This window comes from Macaca thibetana, chromosome 1, assembly GCF_024542745.1.
Source record: "Macaca thibetana thibetana isolate TM-01 chromosome 1, ASM2454274v1, whole genome shotgun sequence".
Classification (NCBI taxonomy): domain Eukaryota; kingdom Metazoa; phylum Chordata; class Mammalia; order Primates; family Cercopithecidae; genus Macaca; species Macaca thibetana.
Window position 1 is genome coordinate 151,846,090 of NC_065578.1, and position 18,469 is coordinate 151,864,558.

The window sequence follows — 18,469 nt, forward strand, 5'->3', positions numbered from 1 at the left end:
ACTTCTATTCTACTAGCAATATTTAGACTGTTAAGGGTTAGGATTGTTTACTTTTTTCCTCTGTTTTTCCCCCCTAGTATGGACAGCGAAATACTTATAATTTATGAACTTTTTTCACTAGAGATCTTAAAGCCACAGCTAAAATGCATAAAATCTAGGATGATTCAAGGGTAGTCAGCTGGCCATGTTAGATAGACATATAGAGATAGAATGCAAAGTCTCAATTCTCGAGGATTTCATAGAATAGTGGGAAGATAAGTAAAATAAAAGTGTGATAAACGCTAAAACACCTAACACAGACTCGGAGAGAGAAAGAGAATGAGAGAGTAAATGTGCTTCTATGTATGTTGATGAACAGGTGGTCGGGAAGATTAGGGAAAGTGTTCCAAAGAAAAGGACAGCTAAATTGAGTTTTAAAGAATTAAACTGGCAGACAAGCTTGGGAGGAGGGACTGCATTCCAGGCAGAATAACACTTGGGAAGACAGAAAACCCCTAAGGCAAAGGCAAGAAGTTAGGCTGGGGTCAGACCGAGGAATTTTAACTTTGCCTGAAGACTGAAGAGGAATTTTAACTTTGCCTGAAGACTGAAGGAAAGCTAAAGGATTTTTAAGCAAGGGAACAAAATGATCATATCTGCCTTTTAGAAAGACACTTCTGGTAGTAATGTGAAGAACAGAATAGGATAAAAAGGATGGAAATTAACAATCCAGGTGAGAAATAATAAATAATTAAGAAAACTTTCATTAAAACTGTAGGAATGAAGGAAGGATGGTAGTAGTATACAGAGATTAAAGAAATGCCTTGGAAACAAAATTAAGACTTTTTTTTTTTTTTTTTTTTTTGAAGACAGAGTCTCACTCTGTCACCCAGGCTGGAGTACAGTGGCACGATCTCGGCTCACTGCAACCTCTGCCGCCCGGGGTTCAAGCAATTCTCCTGCCTCGGCCTCCTGAGTAGCTGGGATTACAGGCACCTGCCACCGTGCCTGGCTAATTTTTGTAGTTTTAGTAGATACGGGGTTTCACCATGTTGGCCAGGCTGGTCTTCAACTACTGACCTCATGATTCACCCGCCTCGGCCTCCAGAAGTGCTGGGATTACAGGTATGAGCCACTGCACCCAGCCAAGACATCTTTGTAAACACTTGATTGTGGAGAATTAGGAGGAATTGAGGCTAACTGGTCACTGGCTTCAGTAATTGAGAGTATGTGGCACTACTCAATGAGACAGAGAATACAAAAAGTGGAACGGATAACTAGAGTGAGTGCGGAAGAATTCAGTTTGAACACTGCATATGAGATGTTTGTGACATAAAAGTAGCAGTGGTTAACAGGATTTGTAAACCCATGAGTGCAAACCTTTACTGTCACACATCAAATGAATAACCAAATTAGGAAGTTAAAGCTTAAAGTGCCTTCTAAAAAAAATCAATAAAAATAGTCCCTAAGTGTAGGAGTAGTAGTGAAGTATGAATACAGGTGACTGAGTACACTTTATTCCTTGATATTTTTAGCACTTTTAAAGTATTACAGCAGATGATTTAGAAGTTTTCTAAAGAGGACTGCTGTGGTTTGGAAGATAGGTGTCTTGCATTCATAGTTTGACTAAAGGCTAAGCATTTAACCAAATATGAGATGTGTTGGTGGTATAGCAGTGAGCATAGCTGCCTTCTAAATATGTACTATTACATATGTACTGTACACACACATACTCAAGATAGTCACAAAGTCAAGTGAAAGAAATTCCAAAATTAAAGTAATGGTTGACAGTGTCAAACATTACTGAGTAGTCACAGTAGTTAAAAACCAAGAAGGCAGCCTTAGATGTGGCTACTTGTTCATAAATGATTTTTTTTTTCCACTGTAAACCTTGAACTCCCAGGCTCAAGCGATCCTCTCACCTCAGCCTCTCTTGTAGGACTACACTACAGATACACACAACCACGCTTGGCTATTTAAAACAATTTTTTTCACAGAGATGAAGTCTCACTATATTGTTCAGGCTGGGGTCAAACTCCTGGCCTCAAGTGATGTTCCTGTCTTGGCCTCCCAAAGTGTTGGGATTACAGGCATGAGCCACCATGTCAGCCCATAAATCATCTTCAAAGAGGTGTTTCAGTAGAACTGGAATATCATACGGGGCAGAATCTGGATTAGAAAGGGTTGGAGAATAAGTTTTGGTAAGAAAGCAGAGGAAGCAAATGTGGCCTATGTTTATTAAGGAAGGAAAAGAGAAACAGAAAAGCAGTTTGGGTGAATAACCAGGACCAAGGAATTGGAAAAATCTGAACATGTTTAAGATAGAGAATCTTGATCCCACACTATACTGTTGCAAGGTTCTTACATTTTGTAAGCAGTAGAATACAGTAGTCCTCCCATATCCGCAGGGGATACAGTCCAAAATTCCCAATGGATGCCTGAAACTGTGGATAGTACCAAATCATAACATATGCAGGTTGAGTATTCCCTTATCCAAAATGCTTGGAACCAGAAGTGTTTCAAATTTCAGGGGATTTTGGGATATTTGCATAATATATTAACAGTCGCACATCCCTAATCTGAAAACCCAAAATCCAAAATGCTCCAATGACCATTTCCTTTGAGCATTATGTCTGTGCTCAAAAAGTTTCAAATTTTGGAGCATTTCAGATTTTCAGATTAGGGATGCTCAAACTGTACTGTTCTTCCCTGTATATACATACCTATGATAAAGTTTAATTTATAAGTTAGGCACAAGAGAGTAACAATAGCGAATTAAAAATAGAACAATTACAACAATATACTGCAATAAAAGTTATGTGAATATAGTCTGTCTCTCAAAATATCTTATGGTACTGTACTGCAGGTAACTGAAACCATGGAAAGTGAAACTACGGATTAAGGGAGGACTACTGTAATATTAACTAAATATACAGTGATAAGCTAAGGATGAATATTGTAATCACTAAAGCAACTACAAAAAAAAGCAAAAAATAAAAAATAAAAAAAAAACACAAGAAAATGCAAAAGATATCACTGAAAAATGTAAATATGACCGTGGTCCACCTTTCCTTTTCAAAGTCCTTCAGTAGTTTCCTAACTCAGGATGAATTTCAAATTTCTTAACGTGATTTGTCTACCTCTACTGTAACCTGCTAAAGTCAAGTAGAAACTAACAAAGAGGTTTAAGATGAGTGACAGTGATCAGACCAGTACTTTAAAAAGATAGCACTGGCAACAATGTGTAACCTCCAGCTAAAGAGAAGTAACAGAAAGAATCAACAAGAGGCCCAGCGTGGTGGCTCATGCCTATAATCCCAGCACTTTGAGGCGCAGGCAGGAAGATTGCTTGAGCCCAGGAGTTTGAGACAAGCCTGGGTAACATAGCGAGAACCTTTCTCTACAAAAAATTTTTTAAAATAAGGAAAAAAAAAGAATCAACAAGATAGTTATTGTCAGGCAAGTGACAGCAAGAGCCTAAATGGGCAGTAGTGATGAAATAAAAAAGAGGGAATTGATTTAAAGGAAATTTCAGAGATAAAACTCACATAACTTGGTTACCACTTTGGTTTACATGTGTTGGGAAAGTGATAACAGCAGGGGATGAATAAAAGATGATTCTGATGTTTCAACACACAGAAAACAGAGAAAAAAGTCTTTTAGGAGAAGACCTAGTAGGCAGCTGGAACTATAGCTAAGAAGCTTGAGAAAAGTCACAGCTTGAGAAATAAGACTCGGAAGTCACTGGCATAGAGTATAGGGTTGGCTGATATAGACCAAGAAAGTACAGATTTAGAAGAATATCTAGGTTTAAGGGATTAGAGAAAAATAAAAAAAAAAAAAAAAAAAAAAAAAAGGAAAAGACAACTAAGAAAGGCCAGAGATCTAATAACAATGAATAACTGAGTACTTAATATGTGCCAGGCACTGTTTTAAGCACTTACCATATATTATCTTGTTTAATTCCTCTCAACCACTACAATATTATCCACATTTCCAGATGAGAAAACTGAAGCTGAGAGAAGTTAAAGAGCTCCTCTAAGGTTACACAGGAAGGAGATGGTGCCAGGGTTAGAACTTAACAGGTCCACTGACTCTAGATGCTGATTTTTAACTACTATCTGATTATGATGATGCTGCCCTTACAATACTACCGTACTACTACTACTGATGATGATGATGATGATGATGATGCAGACAACAACCATTATTCACTAAGCATTCAAAATATGCCAAGCACTACTAAACAATCTAAATGTATCATTGCAAATAATTCTCAATAACCTGCAAGAGAAGAATGATTATTATCCCCGATTTTATAGATAGAACATTGAAGCAGCTACAGAGGTTATATAATTTGCCCAAGACCACAGAACTAACAGGCAGCAATGCTGGGATTCAAATCTAAACAGGCAGAGGTATCTTCTAAGTTGGACATAAGATAAATTTTTAAAAATGAAACTTGCATAAGTGGATGGCTAAGAAAAATCTGCAAACAACTGAGCTCAACCTAGGTAAAGGCGGATAGCCAAAATGCACATAATCATTAAAAATATTATTTTTATAAAATACCTGACGTTTTAGAGAGATCAGCTCCATGTCCAGTTGCCTCAGGATGGTGTTGGCTGCATTGGGACTACAGGAAACTGCTACCACATCTTCCTGGGTTAAATACATGCCCTTAGGTGGACGGCACTTAGAACGCTGAGAATGATGGCGATGTTGTAAACTCTGATACTCTCTTCTTCCAAGTCCAATCTTGCTAGTTTGGACAGGTTGTTCAGTATTACCCTAAGAGAATAAAAGCAGAATAACAGGTCACTTGGTTTTCACAAATGTATAAAGTGAAAACAGTCTATTAATATTGGAAGTATCTGCTGCAATAAGTACACATAAAAAAAACACTTCTAACCAATTATATATTATGTACAAGTCCAAACACATACACACATAGCACTCACCAACTGGGGGGAAAAGCATACAAGATAATATATCCTTGCTTAATCCACTCAATCAAGTGTTTGATTTTTAGGCCCAGAGGACTAGGAATAAGTGAAAAAATAAGTTAGACTCTAAACTTTCCTGTGTACTTCAAGATGTGATATATTTTTCCTCAACAATAAAGGGCCGGAGGGGGGAGCCAACTTATTAAATGCAAAGTTTCTCTGAAAATAAAAATTAGAGGCCGGGCGCGGTGGCTCACGCCTGTAATCCCAGCACTTTGGGAGGCCGAGGGGGGTGGATCACGAGGTCAGGAGTTCAAGACAAGCCTGGCCAAGATGGTGAAACCCCGTCTCTACTAAAAATACAAAAAATTAGCCGGGCGTGGTGGCGGGCACCTGTAATCCCAGCTACTCGGGAGGCTGAGGCAGAGAATTGCTTGAACCCAGGAGGTGCAGGTTGCAGTGAGCCAAGATCGCGCCACTGCACTCCAGCCTTGGCGACAGAACAAGACTCCGTCTCAAGAAAAAAAATAAATAAAAATAAATTAATTAATTAAAATTAGAAAGAAAAAAGGGGACAATTTAGAAATTATGACACATAGCAGATTAGACAGCTGGTTAAAGAGAGATAACATTTCATTTTTACTTCACAGTTGCTGAAAGAAAACTATGCCTCTAAAGGTTAAAAGGGACACGATTATCTTAACCTTGAAAATATTTCTAACTTCCAAATCTATGATTAAAATAAAAGTAAATTTATGCCTCAGAAGGGTTTAAAAAGTGTAACAATGATGACTAAAGTTTTAAGCATTATTTCATTATAACTTGTTCTTAAAGTATGATATAAAAATACATTATTCTGAAAGAATAATCTATTAGAAACTATATCTTTTAGGTTGAAGATTATTTCAATGAATATATTTAATAATCCAATTTTTTTTTTTATTTTTTTTTTCCTAGACAGAGTCTCACTCTGTCGCCCAGACTGAAGTGCAGTGGCCCGATCTTGGCTCACTACAAGCTCTCAGCCTCCCAAGTAGCTGGGACTACAGGCGCCCACCATCACGCCCGGCTAGTTTTTTTTTTTTTTTTGTAATTTTAGTGGAGATGGGGTTTCACTGTGTTAGCCAGGATGGTCTCGATCTCCTGACCTCGTGATCCGCCCGCCTCGGCCTCCCAAAGCACTGGTATTACAGGCGTGAGCCACCGTGCCTGGCCTTTTTTTTTGAGACAAGGTCTCACTCTGTCACCCAGGCTAAGTGCAGTGGCATGAGCACTGCTCAATGTAGCCTTGACCTCATGGGCTCAAGTGATCCTCCCAGCTCAGCCTCCTGAGTAGCCAGGACTACAGGTGTGTGCCACTATGCCTGGCTAATTTTTCTTTTTTTGTAGAGATGGGAGTCTCACCATGTTGCCCAGGCTGGTCTCAAACTCCTAGACTCAAGTGATCTGCCTACTTCGGGCACTCAAAGTGCTAGTATTATAGGCATGAGTCAACACGCCCGGCCTAATACTCCAATTTCTTAGAAAAGGAACTCTTAGTAAAATTCATTTAAAAAAAAAATTTTTTTTTTTTTTGAGATGGAGTCTTGCTCTGTCGCCCAAGCTGCAGTGCAGTGGCACAATCTTGGCTCACTACAACCTCCGCCTCCCAGGTTCAAGCAATTCTCCTGCCTCAGCCTCCCGAGTAGCTGGGATTACAGGCACCCACCACCATGCCCAGCTAATTTTTGTATTTTTAGCAGAGATGGGGTTTCGCCATGTTAAGCAGGCTGGTCTTCAACTCCTGACTTCAGGTGATCCACCTGCCTTGGCCACCTAAATTTAGTGCTGGGATTACAAGTGTGAGCCACTGCACCCACTGAAAATTTATTATGAAGCATAATCCACTTAATTGCTCGAAGCTAACTCCAAGCAACACATGGCGGATCTGATGTTCAGAGAAACTCCTCCCAGTAGGGCACTACTAAAACTGCTGGATCAAACATTTTTTAAAAGTCTTTTAACATTCACTTCTGAGCTGGCAGGGAAGTAAGGAAATTCTTCCGACGCCAGAAATGATGAGAAAGCAAGAATCCAGAGGGAGAATTAAATATGCAGTGGTTGTCATTTGCCTAAAGCCACGCTTCAATGGACAACAGGTGCAGGGCACAGGAGACAAGCCAGAATGCTAAAAGGGGAACTCCATCATTTTGTGAAGTAGGAAAAAAACACTCCTGCTCTGCAGAGGGAGGGGGTGATTAATGGGAGTCATGCTCATCTCACTCTTGGCTGGGTGGAAAGAAACCAAAAAAGAGTCTCCCAAAAGTGTCCCAACCACAGTCCTCCATTCAGGCAGATTTGGGGCCTAAATTTATATGATCTGTTTGTCTGAAAAACCCCAAATCATGATTTTAGTTTAAAGTATCTTAGACTGGTAGTGCCTAGAGACAACAGAAGCAAATGCAACTCCTCTCTAGAACAATGCACTTCAAACCCATGTCTCAAAAAATCTGTTTATGACCAACAGGTCTTCACTAAATGAGCTTCTAAAGGATATACTGCAGGAAAAAGGAAATTATTTTCAAAGAAAGCCCTTAGATTCAGGAAAGAATGGTGGGCAAAACAGAAGTTAAAATGTGGGTAAATCTAAATAAAAGAGACTATATGTTTGATTTGTGAGATTTAAAAAACCAAGATGTAACAAACTGTGGACAAAACTAGTATATAAATCAGGATGGTAGTGGATGGAGTCAAAGCATTCTAAGGGCCTTCTATTAATCAGAAAGTCAATAAAGACATCAATATTAGATTTTAAATTAAATACGCAGGATAAAATTTTCAGAGTATACAATAAGAATAGAAATATAGCAACATCCCGGCCAGGCGTGCTGGCTCATGCCTGTAATCCCAGCACTTTGGGAGGCCGAGGGGGGCGGATCACAAGCTCAGGAGATCAAGACCATCCTGGCTAACACGATGAAACCCCATCTCTATTAAAAATACAAAAAATGGCCGGGCGTGGTGGCTCACGCCTGTAATCCCAGCACTTTGGTAGGCCAAGGCGGGTGGATCACGAGGTCAGGAGATTGAGACCATCCTGGCTAACACGGTGAAACACTGTCTCTACTAAAAATACAAAAAATTAGCCGGGTGTGGTGGCGGGCGCCTGTAGTCCCAGCTACTCGGAAGGCTGAGGCAGGAGAATGGCATGAACCCGGGAAGTGGAGCTTGCAGTGAGCCAAGATCGCGCCACTGCACTCCAGTCTGGGAGACACAGCGAGACTCCGTCTCAAAAAAAAAAAAAAAAAAAAAAAATAGCCAGGCGTGGTGGCATGCGACTATAGTCCCAGCTACTCGGGAGGCTGAGGCAGGAGAATCGCTTGAACCCGGGAGGCAGAGGTTGCAGTAAGCGGAGATTGCGCCACTGCACTCCAGCCTGGGTGACAAAGCGAGACTCTGTCTCAAACAAAGAAAAAAAAAAAAGAAAATATGGAAACATCCCAAACAAGTAGAGACAGAGAGGGAAAGAAAACAGAGTAAGAAATGGATTCTTAATCCCCAAAAATAGGACATGAACGAAGGGAAAGAAGACTAGGAAAAGCAAGTCGAATAGAAGGTAAAAATAAGAAAGAACAAAAATACATCAGCTAAACATGATCAATACAAATGGGCTAAACTCTTCAGATAAAATATTAATACATACGCCCAGCTATCTGCTCCTTATAAGACACATACTTAAAATGTGAGGACACAGAAATGTTGAAAGTAAAATGATAAAGATAAACCAGGCAAATACCTAACAGAAGAAAAATGGTGGAGCTATCGGCATAACAGACAAAATAATCTTCAAGGTGGAAGCCAATACAAGAGATCCTACATAATGATAAAAGGCTTAATTCAGCAGCAAGATAAAACAATTTGTATGCACCTAATAACACTAACTTCAACATATAAACAACTGCTTCTCAATAATTGAGTGATCAGAATAACTGATCACATAAGCAGACAACCACCACCAAGCTGTCAAGTAGACAAGCAGTAAGAATATGGATTTCAACCACAGAACTGACAAACCTATATTAATGGACATATATAAAACCTTGTTACCAAGATAATATCCGTAAGCACACATGGGAAAACATTTATGAAAATTCCATACTCTGGGCTTGGAGGTTTAAAACATGTCAACAAATTCCTCAACATTTCTGCCATGGGGAAGCAGGGGTCTATATTCTTTCCCTTTGATTCTGAACCAACTTTAGTGACTCATTTATAACCACTGAATGCAAGAGAAGTGACTGTGAGTAACTTTCAAGGCGGGGCCAGAAACAGCTGAGTTGTTTCCACTTAGTGCTTCTGGGATTGATTACTTTGCAGGAAACAAGCCATTATGGCAAGAAGTCAGATTACTCAGAGACCACCAAATTGGAGAGGCCAAATGGAATTGCTCCAACCTACAGCTAGCATCAAATACCAGCAATGTGAATGAGTCAAAAACCTTTAATAACATCCTACCTACTTGATGTTGAAACAAAAACCATTCTCTTTACAATCAGAAAAATGTTCCCTATCATATCTTCTTTTCAAATTATACTGGTGACGCTAACTAGTTCAGGTACGCACTCCTTAAGAAGAATCACCAAATAGCAGAACTTACCCCAGAACTATCAAGACTTATGAGGCTTACTATAAGTAACTGAAAAAATGTGGGATTAGCAAGGAATATTTAACTGACAACAGAAGCAGAATAGAGAGCCAGGCATATGCATAAGCCTCATATATAATAAAGCTGGTACTGCAGACCAGTTGAAAAAGATATTCAATTCCATATTAAAAAAATAAACAGCCAGGCATGGTGGCTCACGCCTATAATCCCAGCACCTTGGGAGGCCAAGGTGGGAGGATCACTTGAGCCCAGGAGCTCAAGACCAGTCTGGACAATGTAGCAAGACCCCATCTCTACAAAAAATTAAAAAAAAAAAAATTAGCTGGGTGTGGTGGTGCATGCCTGTAGTCCCAGCTACTTAGGAGGCAAGAGGATGGCTTGAGCCCAGGAATTTGTGGCAGCAGTGAGCTATGATTGTGTCACTGCACACCAGCCTGGGTGACAAAACAAGACCCCCAACTGTTAAATAAATAAAAAAATAAAGGATCTCTACATTACAACATGAACTTATTTACTGCTACAGCAAGGACTTCAGGAGAAAAAGTTTAGAACTTTCAAAAGAAAATGTAAAAGAATACTGGAATTTAAATTTAAAATTGGGCCGGGCGCGGTGGCTCAAGCCTGTAATCCCAGCACTTTGGGAGGCCGAGACAGGCGGATCATGAGGTCAGGAGATCGAGACCATCCTGGCTAACACAGTCAAACCCTGTCTCTACTAAAAAATACAAAAAACTAGCCGCCTGTAGTCCCAGCTACTCGGGAGGCTGAGGCAGGAGAATGGCATAAACCCAGAAGGCGGAGCTTGCAGTGAGCTGAGATCCGGCCACTGCACTCCAGCCTGGGCGACAGAGCGAGACTCCGTCTCAAAAATAAAATAAAATAAAATAAAATTTAAAAATAAATAAATAAATAAATTTAAAATTGGCCGGGCACAGTGGCTCACATCTGTAATGCCAGCACTTTGGGAGGGTGAGGCGGACGCATCACGAGGTCAGGAGATTGAGACCATCCTGGCTAACATGATGAAACCCCGTCTACTAAAAATACAAAAAAAAAAATTAGCCAGGCATGGTGGCCTGCGCCTGTAGTGCCAACTACTCAGCACGGCAGGTGGACCTTGCAGTGAGCTGAGATCGCACCACTGCACTCCAGCCTGGGTGACAGAGCGAGACTCTATCTCAAATAAATAAATAAATAAATAATAAATTTAAAATTTATATGCTTTTGATGAAATAGCTGTTTACTTCCCTGTAGAGAGTAAAAAGACAAACCGCAAACTGGTAAAAGATCTTTGCTGTTAACCAAAGGACTCATATCCAGAATATACAAAGAATTCAATAAGAAAAAACTTTACATTCAATCTGCAAGAAAAAGACAACTATCAAGTGGAAAAATAGGTGGAAAAAATAAAAAACTACAAGCCAGGCATGCTGGCTCACGTCTGCAATCCCAGCTACTTGGGAGGATGAAGCAGGCGGATCATTTGAGTCCACAAGTTTGAAGCTGCAGTGGCTATGATCACACAACTGCACACTAGCTTGGGCAACAAGCAAGATTCTGTCCCAAAAAAAAAACAAAACAAAAAATTCCACAAACAAAACACTTTTAAAAAGATGTAACAACAGCTAATAGAGAGAAAAACACACAGCCTCAGTAGTTACCTATGAATGAAACTGAGGACACAATGAAATGCCATCTCATACTGCCAGATTTGGAACATTTTAAAAGTCTGATCAAGCATTGGCAAGAAAGTAGACAATGGGTACTCTCATAGCCTACTGGAGGTATATCAGCTATAGAAAACAATTTGCCATTACCTAGGAAAGTTTAATGTGGCTATTCCCTAAAATAGAGTGACTCCATTCCAAAGAATCCTGGGACACTGTTACTCAATAAATCACTGTTGGTATTTTGGTGAAACAATCTGTGCTTTGCATTTCAGTATAGTTGTCATCTGTTTCTCCTACCCACTCAACAACTGAAATGCCCCACAATCACTGTAACAATGAAAACACCTCCACAATTTCTAAATGTCCCCTATGGGGTCAGTGCTAAACCTAGCTGAGAACTATTGTACCAAAGGAACTCTAAGACATGTGTATCCAGAACATGTTCATATCAGCAGTGTGCATAATAAAAAGCTGGAAATTAAGTTTATTAATTGGAGAGTGAATAAGTTGCAGTATATGTATACAATGGAACACTATAATATAGCAATAAAAAAATAATAACAAAAGGCAGGTACTGAAGAATAAATATGATTCCATTTAAATGAAGTATGAAATAAATGAAACTGAATGATAATCATCATTATATGTGATAATATACATACGTGATAAAACTATAAAGAAAGAAGTGAATAATTAATAAATTTCATTATACTGGCTCCCTCTAGAGAGAAGGTGAGAATGTGCAATTGAGGCCGGCCATGGTGGCTCACGCCTATAATCCCAGCACTTTGGGAAGCTGAGGCAGGCCAATCACCTAAGGTCAGGAGTTCTAGACCAGTCTAGCCAAAATGGCGAAACCCCATTTCTACTTAAAATACAAAAATTAGTCAGGCATGGTGACATATGCCTATAATCCCAGCTACTCGGGAGGCTGGGGCAGGAGAATTGCTTGAGCCCAGGTAGAAGCTGCAGGGAGCCAAGATCACGCCACTGCACTCTAGCCGGGGGACAAAGTGAGACTCCCTCTCAAAAACAAACAAACAAAAAAGAATATCCAATTGAGGAAACACAAACAGAAGTCCTGTTTCTTCAGCTCAGTGGTAGATACACTGGTATCTATCATTTTTCTTTAAACTGTACATACTCTACAATATATATAGTTCACAATTTTTAAAAGTTAAAATTAAGTTTCTATGTAATATGTTAACAACACGCAGAAGCAGCTACAAAGATCTGTATTAAAAGCAATAATGTAGTTTCTTTCCCTGCCTGGTAACCTTATTGTTTGGAATGAGCGGAGAAATGAATGAAGCTGCTGACACATAGTGCTAGTCTTGGACCACACCTCTGCAATATCCTCTTAAAACTTTTTAACTTATACTTCCCTCATATTATTTATTTTCTGGTAAGATGAGATCATGAGCAAAAGACCAAATGAGTATGTATCATCTTGCATAGTTGGGCAAAACTATATATTCCATATACATATATATATACACACATATACTTTCTAGGTAGCAAATTCCTAAGTTTTCAGGTTTATATCATAATAAAGAGCATATAGTATGTATTCTCATTCATTAAAATTTTACTAAATGCTTACTATGTATCAGCCCCTGGGAGTGGAAAATAGTTAAAATATATTCTTGCTCTTAAAGAGCTCACCACACAGACAGGAAGGCAGGAAGGGGAAACTATGAGTAAACAACTACCACTCAGTAGAATTAGTACTGCAATAGATTTAAGGAGAGATAAGGAGGTTGTCAATTCAAGATAAGGCACAAGATTTCATAGAGAAGCTACATCTTGTAGAGTTGTGAGGAATTTCCTAGGCAGATTTGGGAAGAAAGGAATTCCAGAAAAAAAGGGACCAACATAATCATAGGACAAAAGCCAGGGAACTAAAAGACATACCTAAAACACTGTTAGTACTCTGATATAAATGGGGAAGGGTAGGGAATGCATAACTGGAGAGTTTGTATTTTATCCTATAGACAACACCATGGAAGGATTCACCAAGCAGTGAATTGGCAACTTTACAAAGGATTGCTTTGGCAACAAGGTAGCCAATGGACTGGAAAGGGTGGTATGGAGAATCTGAAAAAGGGAGGCATAGAGATAATCAGAGAGAAAACTGTTAGGATAATTCAGAGAAGAGATGAGAACCTAAGAAGGTGGCAATCACACAAAGAACAGAGAGATCAAATCTCACAGTTTTTTGAGAGACAGAATTAAAAAGAATAATGATAAAAGAATAGAATAAGAAAGAAAAAGATGCCACTAAAATTGTGACACAATGGTTAAAAAGGTAGACAGGAATCAGAATGGCATTACAAAAGTCAAAGACAGCTTTTCAAGAAGGGAGGGGTCAGTAATTTGATACAGAAAGCACGAGTAGAATACAACTGATCACTGGATGTTGCATTTTGCAAATCATTGGTAACCTGTCAGCAGTTTCAGTGAAGTGGTGGGACAGAAGCAGCCTGACTAAAGCAAACTCAAAAGTGAAGTAGTGCTAAGAAGGGTGATTTGTTTTCTAGAGTGGTTAAGACATACACTTTTTTTTTTTTTTTTTTTGAGATGGAGTTTCACTCTTGTTACCCAGGCTGGAGTATGTTGCAATCTCGGCTCACTGCAACCTCCGCCTCCCAGGTTCAAGCGATTCTCCTGCCTCGACCTCCCGAGTAACTGGGATTACAGGCATGTGCCAGCATGCCCGGCTAATTTTGTATTTTTAGTACAGACAGGGTTTCTCCATGTTGGTCAGGCTGGTCTCAAACTCCTGACCTCAGGTGATCTGCCCGCCTCGGCCTCCCAAAGTGCTGGGATTACAACAGGCGTGAGCCACTGCGCCCAGCCAGAGATATACTTTTAAATGGAACACTTGAACATACTTTTGGCTGCACTGAAAGGTTGAAAATATGGGAAAGACAAGGGATAACTGGTGGAGAACGTCTCAGAGTAGACACGAAGGGATGGATAGGATCACACAAGCAGTGAAATTGTATAGGAAAAGAAAAAAGATCTTTCTTACTGTGAGAGAGGGATATTAAGTCCCAAGACTGTTCATTCAACAACCATTTATTGAATAAACATTTATTGAATATTTGCCATATACCAGGTACTGTGCAAAGTGTCAGGGGATACAAATGAATAACTCAGTCCCTGACTTCAAAGAGTTCGCAGCTTAGTGGGCAAAATACAGTAACTGTAATATGTTCTAAGTACTAATATGCCACAGTGGAAAGGCCAGCATGGTAGCATAGAACTTAGAAGAAGGGCTGGAATTTAAGACAGCCTCTGTCTGACACTTTCTCCGTGACATGGATGAAGCTATCTGCCAAGTGTTTTTAGGGGTGGAGGGGTATTAGGCAACGTGTAGGAAGGGAAGGAATGTTCAAAACAGCTGCCCAGATAAAACAACAGCAACTTGTATACAAGATTTCTATGTCCTGGGTACTATAAAAAGTGCTTTTATACATATTACCTCTTTGATTCTCAAAACAATCCTATTATTTTTGTTTTACCAAGAAAAAAACCTGGGACTTAGAGATTAAAAACTAAGAGGCACTTAAGGACTACAGTGAGACTGGAAACTGTTTTCCATAGTAGTAACAATTTACAATTTACATAATTGTATCATTTTCTCCTGCTGTGTCTCTTAGACCATGAATAACAACTAATCCAGCATCATGAGTTTACAGGGCAGGGATGGTATAGCAGAAGGATAAGGGAAGTAGGGAGTTAAAGGAATGGGGAAATGGGAAAGAAAGAGATTCTCATAGTTGATCATTGGGACCATGGCTCTGGGAAACAAAGGTAAGGCAGACTTGGGGAAGAAAATGAAGGAATTAAGGAATCTGACAATATTTAGCCATAGAAAGAAAACTAGTAAAACACAAAATTGAGGTAGAATGAACATTTTTAAAATAACATTGATGAAACAGTTTAAAGTGATGAATGACCCATGGCATTGAGATTCTTCAGAAGAATGAGTCACTAAATTGGATGAGGTCACATATCTAGTAAATGCTAAGTTTAAACAAACTCAGATCTTTTTCCAGTTTCAATGGTATTTTCAACTTTCAACAGCTTGGTTAACTGGGGTTCTAGGTACGACTGTATTGCTAATTAACAATGAAATTTACTATCTCATAAAACATTACATTAAAAAGTTTTTCTTTTTTTTTTTTGAGACGGAGTCTCACGCTGTTGCCCAGGCTGGAGTGCAGTGGCGCGATCTCGGCTCACTGCAAGCTCCGCCTCCTCGGTTCACACCATTCTCCTGCCTCAGCCTCCTGAGTAGCTAGGACTACAGGCGCCCGCCACCGCGCCCGGCTAATTTTTTGTATTTTTAGTAGAGACGGGGTTTCACTGTGGTCTCGATCTCCTGACCTTGTGATCCGCCTGCCTCGGCCTCCCAAAGTGCTGGGATTACAGGCTTGAGCCACCGCGCCCGGCCTAAAAAGTTTTTCTTAATATGAAGTACTGTTCATTCTTTTTCAGCAGATTTGTAGAACAATCACAAGCACTTCTAATGATCATCATTACCTCTTTTTTGGCTTCTTTTTTGGGATCATAATCACTATCATTCCCATCCATTGGATGTGTTTCTTCTACATCATCATCACTGAGAAGAAACAAAAATTAGTACACTTAATTCCCCCTTTTTTTTTTTAAGACAGTGTTTCACTCTTATTGCCCAGGCTGGAGTGCAGTGGCACGATCTCAGCTCACTGCAACCTTTGCCTCCTGGGTTCAAGCGATTCTCTCACCTCAGCCTCCCAAGTAGCTGGGATTACAGGTGCCCACCACCACACCCAGCTAATTTTTGTATTTTTAGTAGAGATGGGGTTTCACCATGTGGCCAGGCTGGTCTTAAACTCCTGACCTCAAGTGATCTGCCCACCTCAGCCTCCCAAAGTGCGGAGATTACAGGTGTGAGCCACTGCACCCAACCAATTCCCTTCTTTTTATTGTATTCTAGTGCTCTTATCAAACTGTAATATATATATATCTTAATAATTTTACTAAATATTATTTAACAGAATAAGAGTTGTACTTGAGAAGATGAGCTTTTAATTCAGATTTCTGTAGTGTTCAGAAACATTTATCTCATTGGGTATACAGAATCCTTTTAGCAAACACTTCTAGCTCAAAAACAGAGACCCAGTGGGAAACGGATTTAAAAAGAAATACCATTTGGGAAATGGGAACACATACAAATTGATGTAATACTTAAATTTCAGTCCTCCAATTGGAGAATACAGACAAAATGAAACAAAATGACTTTATACTATCAAAAGATTTAGCCTCAATAATAAGGATTTCGGTTACTCAGGTAATTATAAAAAGAGCTTCTTTCATAGAACATATTCTTTAATATATTCTAAATGTGTATTAAATATCAATACTAAAAGGAAGCATTTGTGATTAAAATTAAAAGAGGTGAAAGAGGTCTTAATATTAAAACTTCTAACCACTTGGCTCTTCTTGTCAGAGTAGAAACATAAACGTAAGAATAAGGAATATTTACAATGTGTTGTGATAAATTTTCTGCCTTAGGAAATGTAAGCAACCCAATGCAGTGTCCCTAACAATGTAACTATATGAAGGTAACCAACCTACCTGTCACCCTGATTATGTCTATTAGCTAGTTTACGAGCCTGGCGATCCATCAAACTTGTCCTAGAGCGAGTTTTTTTCCAAGAATAGTAATATTTTACAAGGCTTGCAATTGTCTTATCTGGAAGCTTAAAAAAAATCATGTTAATATCAGCAAGTTTAATTCATAAACAAAATGAATAATAATTTTGATGATATTCTTTACTATTTAGTAAAGGCATAATTAAAAAATATTTCATGGGTACCTTTATGAATTATAGAGCTAAAAAGTACTACTACAGTCAGTATCCCGTATCAATGTCATTGACATTTCTGAATGAATATTCCTATTTGTTCTGGAAGAGGAGGGGAAGAGGTCACAAACTAATTTGGTGAGAATGTCCCCAGAAGTTCCCAGCGCAGTCATGTTAGTATTCAATATATATAATTCACATAAAATAAAATTCACTATTTCAAGTGTACATATTAGTGGTTTTGGCAAATTCACTAACTTGTACAATCACCATCTCTATCTAATTCCAGAACATTTCCATAATCTCAAAAAGAAATCCTGTACCCATTAGCAATCATTCCCTATTCTACCCCTCCACCAGTCCCTGGCAACCACTAATCTGCCTTCTCTCTCTATGGATTTGCCTATTCTGGACATTTTACATAAAGGGAATCATACAATATGTGACCTTTGTGTCTTGCTTCTTTCATTTAGCAAGATGTTTTAAAGAAAAGCTATTCAATTCTTAACAATACATTTTTTTGAATAACTTTGTTTTAAATCCAGTCTTAAAATGGTAAATAATGCAAACAGGCTTTGGCCATCAAATGAAGTCTGAGTATTAAAATGACTGATGATCATGCACTGACTGATCTGTCATAGTGAAAACAAGGATGCAACTTCCCCACCAAAAATGTTCTCTTTCATTATGGAAGACACCTAGATATATTTGCAAACATTATCTAATTTTCATCTACTGAGGTTAAAATAGTTTAATGCAGGAACTTCTCAGATTTACATTATTTTGACACAATACTAAAAATGTAGGAACTAGAAATACAGAGCAGTTTCTCTCCACACACACACAAAAAAAAAAAAAGAAAGAAAGAAAGAAAAAAGCAGCAGCACCATCTGGACAATATTGAAATAATTTGTTTTTTGTTTTTTGAGACAGAGTCTCGCTCTGTTACCCAGGCTGGAATGCAGTGGTGTGATCTCGGTTCACTGCAAACCTCTGCTTCCCGGGTTCAAGCTATTCTTCTGCCTCAGCCTCCCAAATAGCTGGGCGACAGGCGCGTGCCACCACACCCGGCTAATTTTTTGTATTTTTAGTACAGACAGGGTTTCACTGTGTTAGCCAGGATGGTCTCGATCTCCTGACCTCATGATCCGCCTGCCTCAGCCTCCGAAAGTGCTGGATTACGGTCATGAGCCACCGCGCCCAGCCTAATAAGGACTTTTTAAAAAGGGACTTTCATATCCAAAAATATATAAGTTGGAAAAAATCCTCGTGTCAAAGAGTGAAACATTTAAAAATAAAGTTGAATTTTTTTTTTCCTGAAACAATAAACATACGAAATAACTCTATTACATGTGTATTATTACATGTTAT

The 18,469-nt window shown here is 39.0% G+C and overlaps 1 protein-coding gene across 6 annotated transcripts in view; it reads right to left on the reverse strand.

The window, feature by feature from the left end:
• Positions 1–18,469, reverse strand: part of RCOR3 (REST corepressor 3) — a 58,982-nt gene that overhangs the window by 23,114 nt on the left and 17,399 nt on the right. For all 6 annotated transcript variants that reach the window (XM_050781157.1, XM_050781147.1, XM_050781182.1 and 3 more), the window contains 3 exons: positions 16,869–16,993; positions 15,792–15,870; positions 4,552–4,770 (listed from right to left, as the gene is read on the reverse strand). In XM_050781157.1, coding sequence (XP_050637114.1) covers positions 4,552–4,770; positions 15,792–15,870; positions 16,869–16,993 — 423 coding nt within the window. The remainder of the gene's footprint in view (positions 1–4,551; positions 4,771–15,791; positions 15,871–16,868; positions 16,994–18,469) is intronic.